This window comes from Malus domestica, chromosome 07 (genome assembly GCF_042453785.1).
Source record: "Malus domestica chromosome 07, GDT2T_hap1".
NCBI lineage: Eukaryota > Viridiplantae > Streptophyta > Magnoliopsida > Rosales > Rosaceae > Malus > Malus domestica.
The window spans coordinates 33,577,277-33,599,605 of record NC_091667.1 but is presented as its reverse complement, the minus strand read 5'-3'; the positions used below and the strand labels follow the sequence as shown (position 1 = coordinate 33,599,605).

Sequence of the window (22,329 nt, the reverse complement as noted above, 5' to 3'; positions counted from 1 at the left end):
AGAGGGTAGCAATAATAGTGACTAATCAAGTCTTGGACCAACTTCACAATCCAACCATTACAAGAAGCATCAGTAGCACTTGTAGGCCTCTGCCCTACAAGGTCCCTAAACCTTAATTAGGTCTCCCAGGTCAGCTAGTAATGCATATATCACACCATTCATGCGTCCCTTTCCAATAACCCCAACCACTCTCTTACACTTATTAACAGCTTTGCTCCTCTTTAAGACCATGCATACAACAATAACAACAAAGTCTTTTCCTACTAAGTGATATCGGCAATATGAATCCTAGAATGTCATTGCGCTCGGTTCTGTGTCATGTCATCCGTTAGATCCAAGTACTAGTCTTTTCTTAGAGTCTCTTCCAAAATTTTCCTAGGTCTTCCTCTACTCCTTCGGCCTTAAACCTCTGTCCCGTAGTCGCAACAACACGAAAACAAGTCACTTGGTAATTTTCATTCTGCATTGTATTATAGACTGTTCATAACTTGGTTGAATTAAGATACCTACGGTGTCTCGCTCGTATATAAGAGGTTGTAAGAGCGAAGGATATGAAAAGCTTAGCTGCTCATAAAGCTGAGATGTCAGATGTGCTATCATTTGTACTTGATTCCTACAATGTAATCAAATATATGTTTTGTTTGATCAAGTTAACTATGATCTAATAAGTATTGAAAAGTTGTATAGTTAACTTTTATGTTGTAATATTAATCCTGTTAATCAAACTTTACTTTACCATCTCTAATTCATCATTAAGACTCTTTTCTGACATATCAGAGTGTGATGTTATCCCTCGAACAACTGAGCTCAGTAAGCTCAGTTTCTCATCCCAATTCAGAGAATTCCAAGCCCCTTCAAGCTGCAAACACAGTACATAAATTACCAAAATTTTATATCAGGAATCTTTCTACGGTGTGATTAATCACTTGCAGTCAAATTTAGCGACCACATATCGAAAATCATATTAATCACATATCAGTAATTTTGACTCTGTAAGTACGCATGCAGTGTAAAGAATATTGATAATAACGATAACATGTCCGTACTTAAAAAAATGCAGTTAACAACGTAGTAGAAATACTTTTATATATAGTCCTGTATTGCAGTAGGGTTTAGATTTGTTCATACAGTAATTTCAATTGGCCGATCCCCCACCAACTTCTTCAGAGGCTTTTCGAGCAGCTCGGAACTGCAAACCATTAAAGGTCACATGGACATGGTCACACACCTGATTTCATTTCAAGCAGTACATTTTACCATCAATTAAATTTAATTGTAATCAACTACCTCATCACCGAAAGGACGATTGGTGTCGGATGAAATCTTTGATGAGAAAATCACCAAAAGTAGACGTAACGCTAGAGCAGTTTGACCCCCTAAGACATAAAATTATATCAGTAGTTTCATCTGCACATAAAACCATAAATTGATGAACAAGAAATTGGTTTTTACCCAAGTTTGTGCTCGTCCAATGGCCCCGAAAAATCCAGTTCCACTCAGAGAGAACACATTTGACCTTAATTGTTCGCCTCCTGTCTCACTATCCCTGGAGGCATCAGCATACATAATCCCAGCCCTGAAATTAGTTCTGCAAAAATTTAAGTTAAGAGGTGGAGTATGGATATATGGATAATTGAATGTAGATGAAAAAATAGTAGGTTTTTTTAAATTTTTTTTTATTTATTTTTTACAAGAAACGATAGTGTGTATTTCATTGAACTACAAAAACAATTACAAAGGTTGACAATTGGGTACATAAGCTCCAGTGACCAAGAAATTGATCTAGAGTAAATATGCGTAGTAAAACAAACAATAGTAAACCCCTATACGGCTACCACAAACACTTCGTCATCAATACAAATCTGTTACAAAAACACGATAGCCGCAACAGACTTATACTAGCGATTGCATAGGTCATCGCATAAATGTGAGGCCACATAAAATCATTGCAATAGAGCGACACCAAATAAAGTCATCGTTGAAAGACGAGACCACGAACTCAACGCATAAAGTGAAGACAACATCCAACCATCACAAACACGCCACCACAACATTCATAGGGCGAGGCAACAGAATCAAACATTACAAAATCAAACACTACTTCGAGAAAGGACCATCGGTCAGCTCATCTCAACGAGCAGGTCACGAACCAAAACCACACCTTAGACAGCGACGCCATCAGATTTGAACGCCTAGGCAGCAGGTTCGCCAGATCTGAACGTGCAAGGATACGCAGCCACCAAATAAGTCGAGATGAGCTTCACTGCCATGAAAAACAAGCTAATGGAAGTGAAACCAACCACCAGCAACCATGAAACCTTACCAAACCACAAACCAACCCCAAATCGAGGAACCTTGAAACAAAGATGGCTCGGATCTAGGTAGAAGCACACAGCCAAGGACGAGTTACTCACAAAATGGTGGGAAAAAGCTACGGAGGAGAGGCACTATAGAAGCTAAGAGAGGGTAAGGGAGGTGGGGGAGAGAAAAGGGAAACGCGAGAAAAGGGGGTGGCGTTGGGAATGGGGAGGGATTGAAGGGAATAAAAGAGGTGAATGGGTTGGCAGATGGTCGCGGGGGGGGGGGGGGGGAGGCCGAAAGGAAGGTGGGGAGTGGTTGCCACTGACCCTAAGCCGGAGCAAGGGGCTGATGCCTAAGATTGCAGAAACCTAGGGTTTTGTTTTGGGAAGGGTGGGTTGGGAATAGCTGAGAAGGAAAAAATAATAGTTAATTGTACCAATAATTTATGAACTATATTGCACATAATCTCATATTGAAACTAAGGGACGCAAATGTAACTCGAGGAATAACTCAAGAACATCACTGCAATTAGTCTACAAAATAACAATTGATATTACACTAAAGTATAATAGTTGATAAAAAAAAAGGGTTTTAACTGTAGCAATAATCCCTAAACTACATAACTCAAGCACATAATCTCATATTGAAGCATGTTGGATAATTATCAACAATCAATGACAAATTTATATATGCTAATTGTTTATACCATATTTAGGGCCTCGTATTTAGACCTCGTATAAATACTCGGGGGACTTAAATGTAATTATGTAATAAAGGAAGGGGCAAATATGTAATTAGGGGAGGAGCCCTTATTCTATAAAAGGACCTCCTCACCCTCACAAACGGGGAGGTCTCTCCTCATCCCTCTCAAAGCCTCCTCACATCCCCTAAGCTCTAAGCTCTCTCTCCCTCTTCAACAGAGAAATATAATACAATCACTGTGGACGTAGCCCAAACCTTGGGGTGAACCACGATAACTCTTGTGTCATTTACATTACTTGCAGATTCACGGTCAGATTTACATTGTTCCAAGACCTCCGGTTTTGTGCATCAACACTAATAAATAATAAATGCGAACAGATAACTTAACAGAATTTGAACTCAATGAATTAATATTTAAGCAGACAAAACTGAAGATCGAGGCTTGCGTACCGCAATGTCCTTGAAACAAAAATTTCGCTTTTACTCAGTGTTTGTAGTTTTATGGACGTCTGCCTTACCAGGATTCAACGATCTAAGTTCAGATTCCAGCACTGAAAATTTAATTTCTGGCGAATTTCTTTGTGGTTCTCTCAGTAAGAAGGTTTGGGATTATAGAAGAAGTATTTGATATTTCTGTGTTCTAAATGTCATACAGATAGATGTATATATATAAGTTTTATACCTGTTCGCAACAAGTACGAGAATGGGGCGCGACTGTTGGGAGACATTTTTCTCAAATGGGTGCTTTGCTCTGCGTTCTTTCATCACTTCAGACTTCATCTGAAAAGATGAGTCTGTTGATAAAAAATAATTAATTAATTAAAGAATTTAATTTTTAGAGCCCTAAAGGCTCAAGGTCCATCTTTTGATAATTAATTATATATTAATTATCAATTAATTCGTAAACCCCAAAGCCCAACCCCAAGGTTGAGCCCAATTTCATTCTCCATGGTACATCACTCCAATCACTATCTATAAAGGACAAAGCCATCTAAAGTGAGGGAACCTTTTGGTAGTGACCAATGTGGGACAATGAAATTTGTGCTTAAAATTTCAAACAATACCCCACATTTGAGTTGAAATTTCATTCAAACTCCAACAATACCCCACATTTGAATGCAAATGTAAATGAAAATGTATGATTAGGCTGCCTAAAATTACGGGAGAATAGACATGATATGCATCGGGTACAATGTCTTTTGGACTTGAACTTATCATAGTGAAAACATATCGGGTTTACTTGGTGACGCAGTGGATATGGAAGATCTTGAACTGTTCACCGTAGTAGTAAACCGAGACAATATGCTACACACATATCATGTCTGCCACACGTCAATTCATACGGTTTTGTTCATTTTGGCCCTAAACAGATCCCGTATTTCTTATGAGCTTTAGAGAATTTAGCCATTTTAATTCTCATAAATGCGGCCTCGTTTACTCCTATATTTGATAACAAGATATTAATGTCATTAAACGTATAAAACATAACCCCTCGAACTACAACAGACAACACACATTTTATCATAAGAATGGGTAAGTTGTGTGTTCAACTTTTGAATAAAACTCAACCAGTTTGCCTATTGAACCTAGACCATGGGATCTCCAATCAGCTAGGTTAGGTTTCCACCCAGTCCAATTCATTGAATTGGCTTGAGACTCATTCCCCTCGATGTAAATAATATTTGCTTTCTTGGTAGGCCTTTTGTCAAAGGATCAGCTATATTTTCCTTTGACTTTACATAATCAATGGATATTATTCCATTAGAGAGCAAATTCTTAAGAGTATTATGCCGACGCCTAATATGTCACGACTATCCATTGTATACATGATTTTTGACCCTTGATTGTGCAGCCATATTGTCTCAATGTATACATATAACAGTTACAGGCTTTGGCCACACTGGAATATCCTCCAAAAAATGTTTGAGCCACTCGACTTCTTCTCCAGCCAAGTTTAAAGCTATAAACTCTGACTCCATGGTGGAACGAGCTATACATTTTTGTTTAAAGGATTTCCAAGATGTTGTTGCACCTCCCAAAGTAAAAACATATCCACTTGTCGACTTGGATTCTATAGTATCAGAAATCCAATTAGCATCACTGAAGCCTTTTACAACAGGTGGAAACATTGTGTAGTGTAATCCGTAGTAAAATTTTCAAATACCTTAACACTCTTACTATAGCCTCAGAATCAAATCCTCCATAATCATCTCACGACGCTTATGCTTAAGATAAATTTTGAAGTCATTCTAGGAAGTTGGCAATTTCTCGATTATCGTCCCAACTTGGAAATGCTCATTGATCTCACATCCCTCGGAGTGCAGTTCATAGATCAATTTCTGGATTTCTTCGAACTGAGGGACAACAGATTTCAAATTCACCATAGTATATTTGAGAAACTTACCGATAACAAATTTCTTTTAATCGACATCATCAATCTTATACTTTTTCTTCAAGGATTCCCACAACTAATTTGTAGTCTTGCACAGAGAATAAATGTCGTAGAGATTGTCATCCAAGCTGTTCAAAATATAATTCCTGCAACAAAACTCAAAATGATTCCAAGCTTCAATTGCCATGACAATCTTTTTCGTTATTGGATTCTTATTAGACTTCAGAGCTTCTTCCTTGACAACATATGCAAGATTCATGGTTGTCAGGAAAAACATCTTCTTTTGCCATCGCTTGAAATCCACCCCTTTGAATTTCTCAGGCTTCTAAGAATATTTTGGCACAATGTCATTTACAGTCACATATTGTTGATCCATTTCTGTTTCAAGATTGTTAGATAATTATCAACAATCAATGACAAATTTATATATGGTAATAAATAATAAATGTGAATAGATAACTTAACAGAATATGAACTCAACGAATTAATATATAAACAAACAAAACTGAAGATCGAGGCTTGCGTACCATAATGTCATTGAAACAGAAATTTCGCCCTTACTCGGTGCTTATAGTTTTATGGACATCTGCATCACCAGGATTCAACGATCTAAGTTAGGATTCCAGCACCGAAAAACTAACTTCTGGTGAATTTCTTTGTGGTTCTCTCAGTAAGAAGGTTTGGGATTGTAGAAGAAGTATTTGATATTTCTGTGTTCTAAATGCCATGCAGATAGATGTATATATAGAAGGTTTATACCTGTTCGCAACAGGTATGAGAATATGGTACGTCTGTTGGGAAACATCTTTCTCAGAGGGGTGCTTTGCTCTACGATCGTTCATCACTTCAGACTTCATCCGAAAAGATGAGTCTGTTGATAAAAAATAATTAATTAATTAAATTTGAAATTAATTAAAAATAATTAATTAAAGAATTTAATTTTTAGAACCCCAAGAGCCCTAACGGCCTAAGGGCAATTGTCGATGCAAATTTTCGCCGTTTTCATTCTTGACGAAAATGCACCTGCACCTTTGATCAAGGACCTAAGCCCCACACGCCCACTAGGTGGGGGGGTTAGGCCAATGGATCTCCGATGCTTAAGTCAGTTTCTCTTAGGAGAATGGGTATTTATAGGGATAGGGCTAGCCATAGTGTTAGAGTTTTACCCAATGTTCTAAAAATCGGCCTAGGTGGCCGCCTAGGCGCTGGGTGATGGAGTGTCGCCGCGATTTCTGCCAAATCGGCCATTAAATCGGGTTGGATTTAGATGCCCGCTTAGGCGCTCTCTAGGCGACAATCCAGTCGATCTAGGCGGCGATCCAGACGGCCTTGCAGGCGGCGGTATTTTTTTGTAGACTCTGTTATCATCGCGCGCCGTCATCTCTCATCTTCGTTCACTGCCAATCGAAGAGGAGGGAAGGTGGCAAAAAGAGAGAATGGTGATGTGATGAAGAGATGAGAATGGTGGATGCAATTTTGTCGACGTGCAGCGGTGTGGAAAAAGACCTGGTTACCTGGTTTTCTGAGAAAAGAAAGTGAAGCGGTAGAGACGATAGAGTGATAGAGTGGTAGAGTGAGAGACTAATAAATGTGGGAGTATTAATGAGAAAGGAAAAGATGGCCCAGAGAAAGAGTAAATATGAATAAAATATTAAATGAGTGATAAAATCAAGACCAGGGCACAGAGACAGAGTGAAAAAATAAATAAAATACTAAAAAAATTGATAGAATCCAGACTAATTTGACAGTGTATATTTTTAATGGTAAAACTAGAACTTACCGCCCACTACAAAGCGCCCACTATCTATATTTATAGATTTTATTTATATTGTGTAATGATAAATCAAGACCTCACTTTTTATATTTATAGAATTTTAATTTTGAACAATGTTTTATTTTCTTTTTTAAGTCCAACTGATTTATATAATAAAAATTGGGAAGTGTTACTGGTACTCCAAAAATCTCATTGTACACTCCTCACAAGTGTATTTTTCTTTCCTAATATAGAAAATTTGGAGTGTAGAATGAGATTTTTGGATTGCTAATAACAATTCCCTAAAAATATACAATAAATTATTTAAATTGGCCAAGTGTTTTATGGAGAAATATTCTCAAGATATTAAATAAGAAATAATATCTTGAGATAATGCAGTAATTATCCCTAATTTATTTAAATTGGGATTACTTGATTGGAGTCAATCTTCAATTAGGAATGTATTAAAGATAGGATTTGGGTAATTAATCATTATCTTTAATGCTTTGACTTTTCTTTGCCAAGGGCAGATGAGCTGTGGGCAGTCGTATTCAACTGCTGGGACCTTCAAGGGTGTGAGTTGCGCATGGGAGCATCTAAGAGGCCTGGCCATTTATTGAGGGCAATCTTGTCTTTCTTGAGCAAAAGTCCACGTGTTACCTCTAGAATTTTTGGGATTATTTTACGCTCTACAAATGCTCCCACACCTACTAAGCTGCATGCAGGAAAAAGATATTAGGTGTAGGAATCCCAAGCTGCTTAGGCTTGTGAAATTGTTTCCCAATTTGAATTTGATCTATTTTCTTGATTTGCAGATAGACTTCTTCTAGGAAAAGGAAACCAATTGCTCCAAATACCTATTTAATTCTGCCTTAAGCAGGGGATTAAATAAATTTGGAGAACAATCATCATTCCAACAAGGAAGAGAAGCTAGAGGAAATTTTTCTTCCCCCTCCCTTAGCTTTCTTTTTCTTTTGCCTTTGCAAATGGTCATCTCTTATTGTTGTTCTTCTTCTTTAGGTTGCACTAAGGTAAGAAAAATTTGAATTTTCTTCTTCTTGAATTTTTTGGTAGTCTTGGGACTTGAAAAATTGGTTCGACGGGGTTCGAGGACGTGGGTGACACACGACAAATAAGCCATGGGGTTGCTGTGCACTGTGGGCAGCAAGATGGTGCAGCACGAAGATCGGCTGGTGTGGGCTACGTGGACTGCTCAGCTTGGGTCGAGGTGGCTGGGCGCTGGGGGGCAGAAAGGCTGGCTTGGGCCAGGCCTTGAGATTGCTGGGCACAGGCTCGTGCAGGCGCGAGGTGAATGAGAGAAAGATACATGCTTTGGTCAGGTCTTTCTTGTGGATATAACGGGCCGAGAAGCCTTGGGCCTTGCTGGGGTTGAGGAGAATGAGAGAGGTGCAGGGCACTCGCCCTCTCTCTGTTGAATTGGGCTGTAAGGCCACTAGGCTTGCCTGGGCTACTTGACGCGAGAGGAAGAGGGGAGGGAGGCACGTGCCTCCTCCCGTGTTGGGCTCAACGGTGAGGGCCGCGAGTAAGAGAGAAAGTGAGGGTTGCGAGCTGGGCTCTATAATCCTCAGTTTTTTTTTCTTTTTTTTTAGCTGCCTTCTACATATTTTCCTTCGTACTTTTTAGAGATTTTGAGATGTCTTCTTCCGATCGCAAAAGTGATGAATATCCTCCACTTTTATACCATCAAAGTGTTTTTTCTGGTAAGGTGTGTCACTGCTAGGAAAATGTGTTCGGCGTATTCTTCGGGTTTCCATCCTAATTCATTTGCCAGGGCATTATCGACCTTGACACCATCTTCTTGACCTGCTTACTGTGATTTTTATTTGGTGGAGGTTGAATCGTCTTTCTGCACTTCAATTGCTACTGCTGGAGTAAAAGACTTTTTCTTCGACTCCTTCAGAACTTGTGCAGTACATTTTCGAGACATGGTTTGGTCACCTTTGATCTTTCTGACTGCTTCTCCCGGGTTGCGAAATTAGATTTTTTGGTACTCGATCGAGGTCACAGCTCCAATATTCACTAGCTAGGGTTAGCACAATATCCCATTATAGAAAGATGGGTCGCTGACGATCATGAAGGTCTGCGTTAAGACAATCGATAGGCTGGTTACGTCGAGTGTGATAGTGCCAATGACAGTTGAGATGAGTCTGTTGAATCCAGTTAAGACCTCTGCTGTGCGTTGGATCGTGCTTTCCAGGCTCATCTTCTAGATGATTGACAGTTGCAGGATATTGATTGAGCTGCCGTTGTCCATCATAATTCTGTCAACAATAGCGTAGGCTAGTTGAACAAAAATCACCAAGGCGTCGTCGTGGGGAAAGTTTACTCCATCTATATCCTGCTTGGTGAAACTGACGATTGGTCCAAGTACAACATCTATGGCTTGAACCTGAAAGACCGATATCGCATACTGGATCTTTATCTTCTTGGAACTATTGGTAGCCCCCAGATGCTCGGATTCAGCACAGATTTCGTTGATTCAGATTGTCTTGGCTGAGGGTTGGACATCGGTGTCTGTTTCTCGCCTAGGCTGGGCAGCTGGCCTGTCAACATATTGGTCGCACTTGCCTTCCTTCACATGCTTTTCAAGGTACCTTTTCCACGTGGTGTAGTCGTTGGTTGGGGAATGCGCAGTACTTTGACTGGTCCATCCTAGATGTGTCCCTCCTCATAGGTGGTGGCAGCTTGAATGGCTTGTCCTTGAGGTCGCGAAAGATTTGGTTGATTGGGATAGAGTAGGGGTGGGCGCAGTTCTGTTTGATGCGGTTTTGAGTGAAACCAAACCAAAACCGCAAGTTTTTGTGGTTTGGTTCGGTGCGATTTTGAGGCTAAAACCGAAATGAAACCAAACCATTTGGTTTGGTTTGGTTTGGTTTTAAACGATTTTGGTTTGGTTTCATTGTTTGAAAAAGCTATTATGGTTACCTAACCTAATTGTATCCCATTTCATCTAATTTAATAAAAACGTTTTGGTGTTTAAACTTTTGACATTAAAAACAAGTCATTCGATAGCCCAAATGCAGCATTATTTATTGTAGTCAGCAACCAAGCATGCAATACACATTCAATCTTAAGTTCAAGAAAGTTCACATCATGATGCAGGGATTGAAATCAACATACAGCCCTAAGTAATGCGAACATCTCCTTAATCAAGGTGGCAGATTCAATTTGTGTAGGTGTGTGTAATTGTGTATACTGGTTGAAACCTATCTAGTATCTACCCATTATTCACATGTTATATAAAAATTGGAGGCAAATTAAATTTCAAGGCATGGACATTCTAGTAAGCAACAAGCTTAATTAATACTTAATCTGCTAAATTTAATACTTAAATCTAATAAGAAGTGGATTATATCAATAGATATGAAATTTTGTCTTTTTTTTGCAGAACCTGTGAACTTGAATCATATTCAATTTTACTCTGATTTATCAGGTTTATACTTATGAATAATTTATTTACCAATTAACAACATTCTGATGTTCATGAACGAAGAAAATTCGAAGACTAACCAACGAAAAACTTAACCCTCTTTTGATTCAAAACCCAACCCTGAACTCTAGAGGCTATGAGCTGGAATGAAGGGGAGGCTGAACGAGAAAGTTAGAAGCTTAGATGAATAAAGTTGAGCGGTACATACTAGAAGAAAGAAAAGATAGAGATTATGTGGACATATTATGATGAGGTTAAGTCCATGGTCAATGTATGAACTCGATGAAATAACCAATTAGAATTTAACATTTAATAAAGTTATGCGGTTTCGGTTTCGGTGAGGTTTTCAAAAGGCAAAATCAAAACCAAACCATTTCCTACTTTGCGGTTCAGTTTCAAAACCGCAGAACCAAACCGTTCGGTGCGGTTCAATTTGGTTTGTATTTCGATTTCGGTTTTCGATTCCAAGTGCCCACCCCTAGGACCAAGAACTTGGTGTAGGTCTTGGGCATCATGCCTCCCTTCATCGGGGATCGATCCCTGTGTATGCTCCCTTGCTTGTTTTTGTCATTGAGCGGTTTATCGCTTGCCTTCTTCTAAGTCGGCTTTGCATCATCTTCGCCTTCTCCACCTTGAACCTTTTGACGTATGTGCGGAATGACTCATTCGGGTCTTTCTTCATATTGAAGAGGTGGTCAGATTTCTTCTTGATCAAGCGGTAGGACAAATATTCCTTAGTGAAAACCAAGGAAAGTTCGCTTAAGTTCCGGATTGATCGTGGCGGCAAGGTGTGGAACCAGTCTTGCGCCTTGCCTTGGAGCATCGTGGTGAAGATTTTGCACATGAGAGCGTCATTGTTGGCATAGAGTGTCATGGCGCTTTGGTAGTGCATTAAGTACCTGTCCGGATCTTCATCTCTTTTAAACAAAGTGAAATGTGGCGGGCTGAACTTATTCTTGTTTGTAAAAGGTGACCTACTCAAGTTGGTCAAGGCATCGTCAGTAGTGTTAATGCATTAGAATCTGCGCAGCTGTTCCATTACGAGTCTTTGTACTTTATCTTGGATTTACGCCTAGTGAGGCAGCGGAGCCTCCACCTACCCTTAGTGTTGACCTGATGGTCTAAGTTGCTCTTCAGCATGTCATGTTCTTTTGTATCGCGTTGTGCACATGGTTTGTTTTGTGTTGCTCGCCATCACGCTTGGCGATGGCTGCCAGTGGAACTCAAGTTAGACTGTTCTCGTGCTCTCTTTTGTCTGTCATGCGACTGCCTACTCTAGTGTTTCGCATGAGGATCTCCTTGTGGGCCTAGCCTCGTGTGAAGGTTTCTTCTAGAATGTCCTGAGTGCTCGTCGGAGTGTGGATCCAACCTCGAATACCCATTGACTTGTGAGTCGAGTTAGGAATGAACGCTTATTTGCGCATCTAGGTGGGAAAAGACGTTTCCCTGAGGGCCCAAACGAGAGTGCACATTACCCTAACGCACAGTTCGTGGTGGGCTGAGCGACTCTTTGTCAAGACGTTGCTAGAATGGGTCACATTATTCTATCCTTATCTTGCTTCATAACACTTCATCTGGGACACGTTACATCTCGATGTGCTTGAGGAGTTGGTTCACCAAAGTGGTTTGCTACGCGAGGGCGCTCGTCCAATTGACGACCTGCTGGGGCAGGTAGTGCTCGCCCTTTGGATTGGAAAAGTTTGGATAATGGGCGTCTCCATGTGTGGTGGAAGTATAGTGGATTGCAAGTACAAAACTCGAGCCCAAAGCAGACATTCTTGCAGAAAAGTAGGGTGAAAGTAACCCTGAATCGATCGCGGGACGCATGGTCGGAATATGAATTGTCGGAGGTGGCATTGGATTGGATTGGGCCTCAAGCCAGATCATCGAAATGGGTCGCAGAGCGGGCCAACCCAGCTGGGTAGTCGGGTTAGCGCCTGCACGGGATTGGGCCTTCTTGGCCATTAGGCTGCCACGCTGTGGCCTGCTGGTTGGATAGCTTGGGCTTGGACTTGTTGGGCTGCTTGGCTGGCAGCAGCTGCCATGGTCTGGGCTTAGGTCTAGGTCTGCTGTGTAGCAAGGTCTACTGCTATGGTGGCCTGGGCCTCCTGCCCTGGGCTTGCCATGGCAAGTGGCGTGGGCTAGGCTTCCTGCCCGTGGCCTGCTTGTGCCCTAACAACGTGGTGGGCACCTGCAGCATGCATCTGGGCCTCGACTTGGGTTGCTGCTGTTACGGTGGTCTTTACCATGGGTTGCAAGGTGGTGGCGTGGCTCCGCGGTAGTGGGGCTTCTCCTGTCATCGTGATGAGCCTCAAGGATCTTCATCGTGGGGCTATGTTCTCGTCTCCACTCTCCGGTCCAAATCATTGGAAGTACAGGGTTCCGTTAGTCGTGGTTTCCAAATTTCTTACCATTGTATCTTTTCCTCAGGGATTGATCAATAAATTTTTCTAAGAAAAATTAATTGATATGACATGTGGGAAATTCAACGTAACAGAAAATTCAAGAAATCAATGCATGAGGTTTCTTTAAGTATTTGAATCAAATTTTAATGAAAGCACTAATTTGTCGATGTGGGACCCATGGTTGGAATCTGGATCGCCGGATGTGGCCTTGGATTGGATTGGGTCGCGAGCGGGGTCATCGGAACGAGTCGAAGGGTGGGCCAACCTAGCTGGGTGGTCGGGCTGGCGCCTGCACGGGATTGGGCCTTCTTGACCATTAGGCTACCATGCCGTGGCCTGTTGGCTGGGTGGCTTGGGCTTGGACCTATTGGGCTGCCTGGCTAGCAGCAGTTGCCAAGTTCTGGGCTTAGGTCTGGGCCTGCTGTGTAGCAAGGTCTACTGCTGCGATGGGCTGGGCCTCCTGCCCTGGTCTTGCTATGGCAATTGGCGTAGGCTGGGCTTCCTGCCCGTAGCCTGCTTATGCCCTTGTAGCATGCATCTGGGCCTCGGCTTGGGCTGTTGCTGTTGTGATGGTCCTTGTCATGGGTTGCAAGGTGGTGGCGTGGCTCTGAGGCAGTAGGGCTCATCCTGTCATCGTGATGAGCCTCGAGGATCTTCAGCGTGGGCTATGTCCTCGTCTCCACTCTTCCGTCTAAATCCTTGCACGTACAGGGTTCCGTTAGTCGTGATTTCCAAATTTCTTACCATTGTATCCTTTCCTCAGGGATTCATCAATAAATTTTTCTAAGAAAAATTAATTGATATGACATGTGGGAAATTCAACGTAACAAAAAATTCAAGAAATCAATGTAAGAGGTTTCCTTAAGTATTTGAATCAGCTCTTAATGAAAGCACCAATTAGTCGATGCAAATTTTCGCCATCTTTAATCTTGACGAAAATGAACATGCAAAACAATTAACACATTTGATCAATGACCTAAGCCTCACGCGCCCATGAGGTGGAAAGGGTTAGGCCAAGGGATCTCCAATGCCTAAGTCAGTTTCTCTGAAGAGAATAAAGTGTTTAGTGTTTTTTTAGGGTAACAAAAGCTTCTAAAATTTGGTAGAATATGAAGTATTTATAGTGATAGGGCCGGCCATAGTGTTAGGGTTTTACTCTACACGTAGGGGGCATCCTATTGGCCAAGTGTTTTATGGAGAAATATTCTCTAAATATTCTCAAGATATTAAATAAGAAATAATATTTTGAGATAATGGAGTAATTATCCCTAATTTATTTAAATTGAGATTACTTACTTGATTGGAGTCAATCTTCAATTGGGAAAATATTAAAGATAAGATTTGGGTAATTAATCATTATATTTAATGCTTTGACTTTTATTTGCCAATGGCAGGTGAGCTGTGGACAGTCATATTCAGCTGCTGGGACCTTCAGGGGTGTGAGCTGACTGTGGGAGCATCTGAGAGGCTAGCCCATTTATTGAGGGCAATATTGTCTTTCTTGAGCAAAAGTCTACGTGTCACCTCTAGAATTTTTGGGATTATTTTAGGCTTCTTTTGATAATTAATTATTCGTACATCCCAAAACCCAACCCCAAGGTTGAGCCAAATTTCATTCTCTATGGTCCATCACTCCAATCATTATCTATAAAGAATAAAGCCTTATAAAGTAAGGGAACATTTTGGTAGTATCAATGTGAGATAATAAAATTTCTACTCAAAATTTTTAAAAAGCAAAATGACGAAAATGTAACTCAGAGCATAGTTCATAAAAATTGCTACAATTAACCTAGAAAACTAACAATTGATAATGTAACAATGTACGTATTTAGAATAAGTTCCAAGTCATACGTATAGAGAATAAATTCCAAGTCACACTTCCCTGCTTCTACATAGCTCCACCGCCACATTATCCCGCTTCACTGCCCGGACCACTCGTTCGACCTCCACCGCAAAGTCTTGAGAAATACGAGTGGTCCCAACCAACCAAGTGACCTCGACGAACTCGGACCTCCATTCAGGAACGGGACCGAACCAGCTCTTTTCGATCAAGAACAAGCTCCCATTTTCAGCCAAATCAAGCGGTTCGGGGTGAGTTTTGGCTATTTGGCTCTTGAGTCCACTGATATTTCTGACCTGAAATCGAAGTCCGGCGGAGGCGGTTTGATGGAAATCTTGGAGGGTTTGTGAGGCTTGGGGTGAGGAAAACTGGGTTGGTGCGAAAAATTGGGAAGCTTCATGATTGAATGGTCTCCATGGCTGCCTTAGATGGGGAAACTAACCTCAAGACAAGGAAACTTACTTTTAACGGTCGGGCAGGGAAAGAGGGTAAAGGTATGAAGGTTTTTTATTTTGTTATTTGTTGATGGTGTAAATGTGGGTCTTTTGTGGCCATACAAAATGGGATTTGGTGTTTTGTGGATTTAGAGAGAGATCTTAGGAAATTGAGTTTGACAAATTAATAGGGTTTTCTTTTAAAAAGGTGATGAGACAGAGAGAATGTTGGAGCTAATATATTAACATGAGCTAGTTTAGCACTGTGGATTGTAACTTGGCTACTAGATTAGTAGTGAAGGAGAATCATAGACATTTAGACATGTCACGGTTTTCTTTATTTCGTCTGAATTTACGATTTATTTAAGATTGAGTCTATTCTACTAATTAACCAACTTACAACCATACACTACAAGCTCGACACTTCAATTTTTTTTCTTCTAGTTTTTGGTATGGAAAAATACTAGTTTAATTTTTATTCTTAATGACAATATAGACTAGTCAGAATAAAATGTCAAACTTATTACAAATGTAAATTGACTTTACATTCATGTGACTACAATTTCTTGCAAATTAAAGAATCCCTAATAAGGATTAATCAGAATCTCCAACACCAAAAGAAAATCGATTAAAGTAAATTCACTTTTATTATTTTAAAAAATCTTACTTTGTTATGTCAAAAGAAAAGGATTCTCGCCGGATCATTTTCCTAGGGATTACGTGATATCATTCGTTTATCGTATATCTTACGGTCATTTTTCGTTATGTACTATTCATATCTAGTTTTAAATTTTAAATTTTAAAATAATTTCTAATTGTACAATGTACGTACGATAAATAGGTAAGATCACAGAATCTCTAGAATCTCTAAGAAAATGATCCGGCAAGGATCCTTTTCCAAAAGAAAATTCACCTTGATACTCTACTTTTATTTTTTATATTAAAAAGAAAAAGAAAAATTGTTAATGGTGTAGATGACATCCTTACGGTCAACCAAAGCAAAGAGGCTGATGCAGATGCTGCAAAAGTGGTCAGCATGATGCAATTAAATTATGAATATCATCCCCAAAGCCCACAGCACAAACACTAACCAAAACATGAACCAAATAATAGGGAAGAAGAAAGATAATTAAAAGAACACTTGTTAGCTTCTGATGCGTAAGAATCACGTTTTATATGAAGATGTGATAATATGTTAATATACAAATATTACAAATGAGCTTTATCATTATTTCTACAAATTTTATTCAATTTAAAAACAGTTTAGTTATTCATACGAATAAAATAAACTTAGCGTTTAATAATGAGAAAAAAAACAATTCTTTTGTTTTATATGAATAAAAATGACGTATTTGTGACATCATTTTTTTATACAATTTTTTACATAAGTTTTTGTGGAGCGCATTATTTATAGGGGTGTATTCAATTGAGATTTTGAGGGATTTGAATTCTTTTAATGAATCTAAGGGTATTCAATCAGGATTTTAAGTGATTCTCTGAAATTCAAGGTGTATTCAATTAGAATTTTAAGATAGTTTATTAAAATCCTTAGAAATCCAGGTGTATTCAATTATGATTTTAAAGAAGTTTATAACATTCCAGGTGTATTCAATTAGGATTTTAAAGAAGTTTATAACATTCCAGGTGTATTCAATTAGGATTTTAAAGAAGTTTATAACATTCCAGGTGTATTCAATTAGAAATTAATTTTAAAGAATTTGAGAAAGTTGAGGAATTAGAGGGAATTGGTGAGATTTCGTAGTGTATTTTAAGCATCCACAAATCTCACCTCTCCCCATGAGATTTCGAGAGAATTGAATCAAAATTTTATATGGAATCTCTACAAATCAATTAAACTCCATAAAAATCCATGGATTTATAAATCCATTAAAATCTCTCAAATTCTCAATTGAATACACCCCCTTAATATATTTCAACTATCCAAATTGTATATCTTTTAGGTATTTCCTTAAAGATCATGTTAACTAAAAATCACCCAAACCTAAAACCATTAGAGTTTCTTTGTAGAACTGTATTCGTTTATTTTCTTCACTACAAATGAATGTCTTAAAGGTTTTGGATTTGTCTAATTTTTTGCAATGATGATCTGTAAATGATATTCTAAAATATAGATAGTTCGGATTGTTAAAATTCATTACGAAGTGAGTCTCGCAAAAACTTACGTCAAAATTTGTATAAAAAAAGTAATGTTACAGATCTGTTTCATGAATAAAACAGTCTCTAAATAAAATAAAAAATATCTTTAGATGAAAACAATGAACAATTTGAATTAATGTTGGTACGATAAAAATGTGTCACGTGTTGATGTAACGAACAATCTCAAGGACTCAGTCTGAGTATTGTACTAAATAAAATTCAAAGGGAAGATCTTTATGAGCAGACCCAGTCGAAAACAGCTAATCTCTAGCTGCTTTAATGCGTGTGCTCTTTGTGGTCTCATTTCACATCAACACCGTCTCACTCACAAAGTATTAATTCTTAATTATTATTAATCTTATTTAGTCACACTCACACACAGTATATACAGAAAGCAGAAAAAATATATATAAATAAAATAAAGAAAGCCAGCAAAGGCTCCGCGACTTTCCCACGCTTCTTACAAAAACAAAACAAAACAAAACGCCGTTTTTGCATATATCATAGCATTTGGTCACGAATCCACATATATATAAATTACATACATGCACACAAAAATTGTATGTGGATATATTTATGGCCGATCCGTATAGCAACGTGCCCAAAATCCCAATTGACCAACCAACTACAACCTCCAATCCCAACGCCTTTATACAAATTCCTCCTACTCTTCCTAACCCTCCCACATCAACCCTACCTGACGATTTCTCCTCCTCCTCATCCCCGCGAGGCTCGACATCAGGATCGTCGAGGAGGCATCCGGTCTACCGGGGAATCCGGTGTCGGAGCGGGAAATGGGTGTCCGAGATTCGGGAGCCACGTAAGACTACAAGGATATGGCTTGGCACTTACCCTAAGCCGGAGATGGCTGCGGCTGCGTACGACGTGGCGGCGATCGCGCTGAAAGGGCCGGATACTCCCTTGAACTTCCCTAACTCGATTCTTACGTACCCAATACCGGCTTCCTCCGCCGCGAGTGATATAAGGTCTGCGGCGGCTAGGGCAGCACAGTCGAGGGCAGATATGTTGATTCCTCAGGAGAGGGAGAGCGGAGGGAGATCGGAGCCGGGTGGGGTTGATAATGAGGGTGGTGGTGGTGGGGTGGTGAGCCAGCAGCAGGAGGAGTATATGGATGAGGAGGAGCTTTTGAATATGCCGAATCTGCTGGTGGACATGGCGGAGGGAATGCTGGTGAGTCCGCCAAGGATTTCTTCCGACAATTCCCCTGGGAATTCCGACGGAGAAAATCTTTGGAGCTATTAATTAACTATTTAATCAGATTTCCAGTATCGTAGCTAGGGTCACGATTTGGATCTTCATTCGGGAAAGAAGAAGCGAAATCAATGCTTCCATTGTAACGGATATCATCAGTGCTGATTAAGGGTATGACTCACGAATCGCAACATATTAATTAATTAGTTATTTTTGTGTGTTTTTGTTGGAATGATTTTAGGTTAGCTGCTTCAGCACACGTACTGCTTTCTTTCGTTTTTGAAGCTGATTTGTATTTGTGTTAAAGCGTGTATAATACTAGCTCTGGGAAATTAATGGTTATTAGGTGATGGATTTTTCTACTACTATCGTATGATTATAACTATAACTAGATGTATATTACTAGTTTGCTGTTTTCTTTGAGTAGTGTGTACATGTGTTGACCGATGGTATGAAACTGCTCCTGAATTTGCTTATTTCCTTTTTGGATTTGTGATTAGCACCTACAAATTTAGGTCATGGTTATAATTCAAAGTTGCAAGACTAGAAGCAAAGGTTGTGCCCAAGATTTAGGGCATATCTTGATCATATAAATACACTTTGCATTATCAAAATTACCGAAACAATCTCTTCTAAGTTACAATTTTTGGTGATTGGACTTGTTAATGATAGGGTTTAGGAGATACAAAAAAATGACGTTGAGAATGAGTTTCATATATTGATGGGAGAAGAGACCTTACATGAGCTAGCTTATATGTAAGTTGAGTTACTCTCTATGTATAGTCAATTGGTTTTATGGTGGAACCCCAACTTTCTTCAAGAGAGAACTTAACAATAAGAGAAGTAAGCAAAAGGAGAGTAGAATCAACTAGCACCCTAGTTCATCTGATTTGTTATTTTTAGGTATGATCAAGGATTTCAATAGGAAACTAATAGTTTTCTGATTCCATGTGTTTTTAACACATGAGAAAGTTTAGAAGTGAGGGCTAGAAATTGGAGAAGCAATTAAGGAATTAGAGAGCTTAGAAATAGATGAAGTAAGGAAAGGAGCTTAGAAATAGATGAAGTAAGGAAAGGAAATTGAATCAATTAGCTAGCCCCTAGTAGGCTAGTTGATACGATTCATGATTTTTAGATATTTGATTACGATTTTAAGGAGATACTTGCACTTTTTAATTCCATGTGCTAGTAAACACGTGGAGAAGTTAAAGAGTGAAACGATTATTATACGCAAACATTCAATGATTTCAATTTCTATTCTTAGCAAGTAAAAATGCATGTACCATATTTGTAAACACATAAAAATTATAGAGACGACGACTTAGTATCTGTTTATATATACTTGAAATCTAATTCCTACCCAGATTTGCGATTGAGAATTGGGTTTGGTTTTCAGATCAGAAGCAGCAATATAAAGGAGAAGAAGTTATTAATCCCTTGCATATAGACAATAATGATATAGTACTAGTCTTACGTACGTAGCTAGGTAGGTGTATTTGGTAAGCAGACTTTAATATGAAACTTATTATTTAGAGTGGCGGAGGTATAAGAAGAGATATTATATGCTGCTGCAACTTGTGGCAGTAGAAGGCAAAACGTTCTATTTCTATATATGCCCCCCCCCCCCCCCCCTCTGTGTGAACTGACAATGGCCATGTCCTTCTCTCACCCTGTCCTTCCAAAAATGGAAAAGATTCTTACAGATCTATTTCTATAATTCTTGGAATCAAAACATCATATCTGTCTAAAATGTATATATACACCAGCGCAAAAACAAACACAAAAACAGGAATAATATCTGTATTTTCATGTCAATGAGTATTGCAAATTTACAACTACTTAACCGAAAATCGGTGTTACCTGGGAATTGGAAACAACAAATAAGCAATTGAATCAGTAGCATACATAGAAAAGCTGCAACAAATGTATTTTTTCTCATCCACTGATTTGTGTCTGAAGAGATTGCCACTCGTCTGCTAATTGGTTGTTCAAATAATTACTTATAGAACACAATGGTGAATGAAATTTTAGAGGTTAGAGTGTTTTGGTTTCAGTGATCTTCTAGTTCCAGGTTAGAATGCATAGATTAAGGTTGTACACTACCACCAGAACAAAACCAGCGACTCTAGCCGTATCGATCGGTTGTGTTGCCACTACTAGAAAATCGCCATTTTATTAGAGACGGCTATAAAAGCGGTTTCTATAGAATGCTATAGGGGACTAATCAATAGACTTCCATGCCTAACAATATAAAGTGACCAACATCTGTGGCATGCTTGGCTAGAACTGGCTACTCCAGAGCTTACAACAATAAAGGTCTGTTTCTGAATTTAATTTTTAGTTTTCATTTTCAAGAGAAAAATATATGGGACAGTAAGAGGAGCCAAGATGAAGAAATGAAAGAGAATGTACGAAAAAAATTGAAACTAATTAAAAAAGTTTCATACTTTTATGCTTGATTATCTCTATTAAGTAATGAAACTCTATTTGTCAATCAAAAGAGGGTGAAAATACTACTTAGTCTTCTATCACAAAAAAAAAAATGGGCAATATAATTTCACAAGTCCAAATTTTACTTTTTTTTATTAAAGCTTCACCTACATGTGATGTTCAAATACCTCTAATATCAAAAAAAAAAAAAACCAAAAACAAAAACCTCTCACTCCTCCACGTTCTCTTTCTCTCTCCCTCTCTTCTCATTTTCTAAAAAAAAATTGTTTATACACACAAAGTGTGTGGGCATATGCTAGTTTCAAAAGAAAGAGACGTATAAAAGAAACTCATTTGAAAAAAAAACAGGAACAAACTAAAAGGAGGTTAATATGAACTTTTCTATTTATTTGGAATGAAAGAAGTTATCAACAAGAAAGGCAAAAAGGGCAAAAAGGGAACGAAATGGATTTTAGTAAATATAGGATAAATCAGGAATTTGAATAATTTCAATATCCATGTCTAAGTTTTTATGACATCTTTACTTGGAAAGCGAGTCTGCACCCAAAACCCTCTATTGCCTCTATATGCTCAATCTACTTGAGTGACATATGTTGTTTTTTACTTAACTTCAACTAACACTGTCGGCGAGCATGTCCGACAGGTTTCACATCGAAATTTCAAGTATACATCAATGATTCCAATACCCAATAATCTCAAAGCCACCCGCAAAATCAATACCCTACACTCTCTCCATCTCGCTCTGTAATCTATATGTCGTATGGTTCAAAATCTAAGAGCAAGATCAATTATTTTGTTTGGTTTGGTGATGACGGAATCGATATATAGATCTAGATATAAATCTGGTGCAGCGATTTTTTTTTTTTAAAAAGGGAAAAGGCTTGTTCGGCGACAATGAGGAGATGAAGTAGAACGTTTGTTGAGATTGAGTGGGTGATTGTCGTCAGGGTTGGGGTTGATGGGGATGTTAAGTTGCTGCTGTGAATTTATCTTAGTTTTTAGAATAATGCTAATAAGACTAAATTTGTAGACAAAGTTTTGAAAACTAAAGGACATGGAAATTGATGATTGGTTTATTACTTGCACGTTGATAAACGTGCTTATTCTTATTGGTGACACATCATTTAATTTGCAAATTTAGTCTCCCTAGCACTATCATAGTTTATATATTTTTTTAATTGAGGTGAGAAGTTGAAGAGTTACACTATTAAGTAGAATTTAAATGAATGGT

At 38.8% G+C, this 22,329-nt stretch overlaps 1 protein-coding gene across 1 annotated transcript; it reads left to right on the top strand.

Annotated features, from left to right (window-relative positions):
- Positions 1 to 17,898: 17,898 nt before the first annotated feature.
- On the top strand, positions 17,899 to 19,003 carry LOC103439715 (ethylene-responsive transcription factor ERF027-like). The gene is given in 1 exon segment (NM_001328964.1): positions 17,899 to 19,003. A coding segment is annotated over 1 exon segment (687 nt). The 5' UTR covers positions 17,899 to 18,011; the 3' UTR covers positions 18,699 to 19,003.
- The last annotated feature ends 3,326 nt before the right edge of the window (positions 19,004 to 22,329 follow it).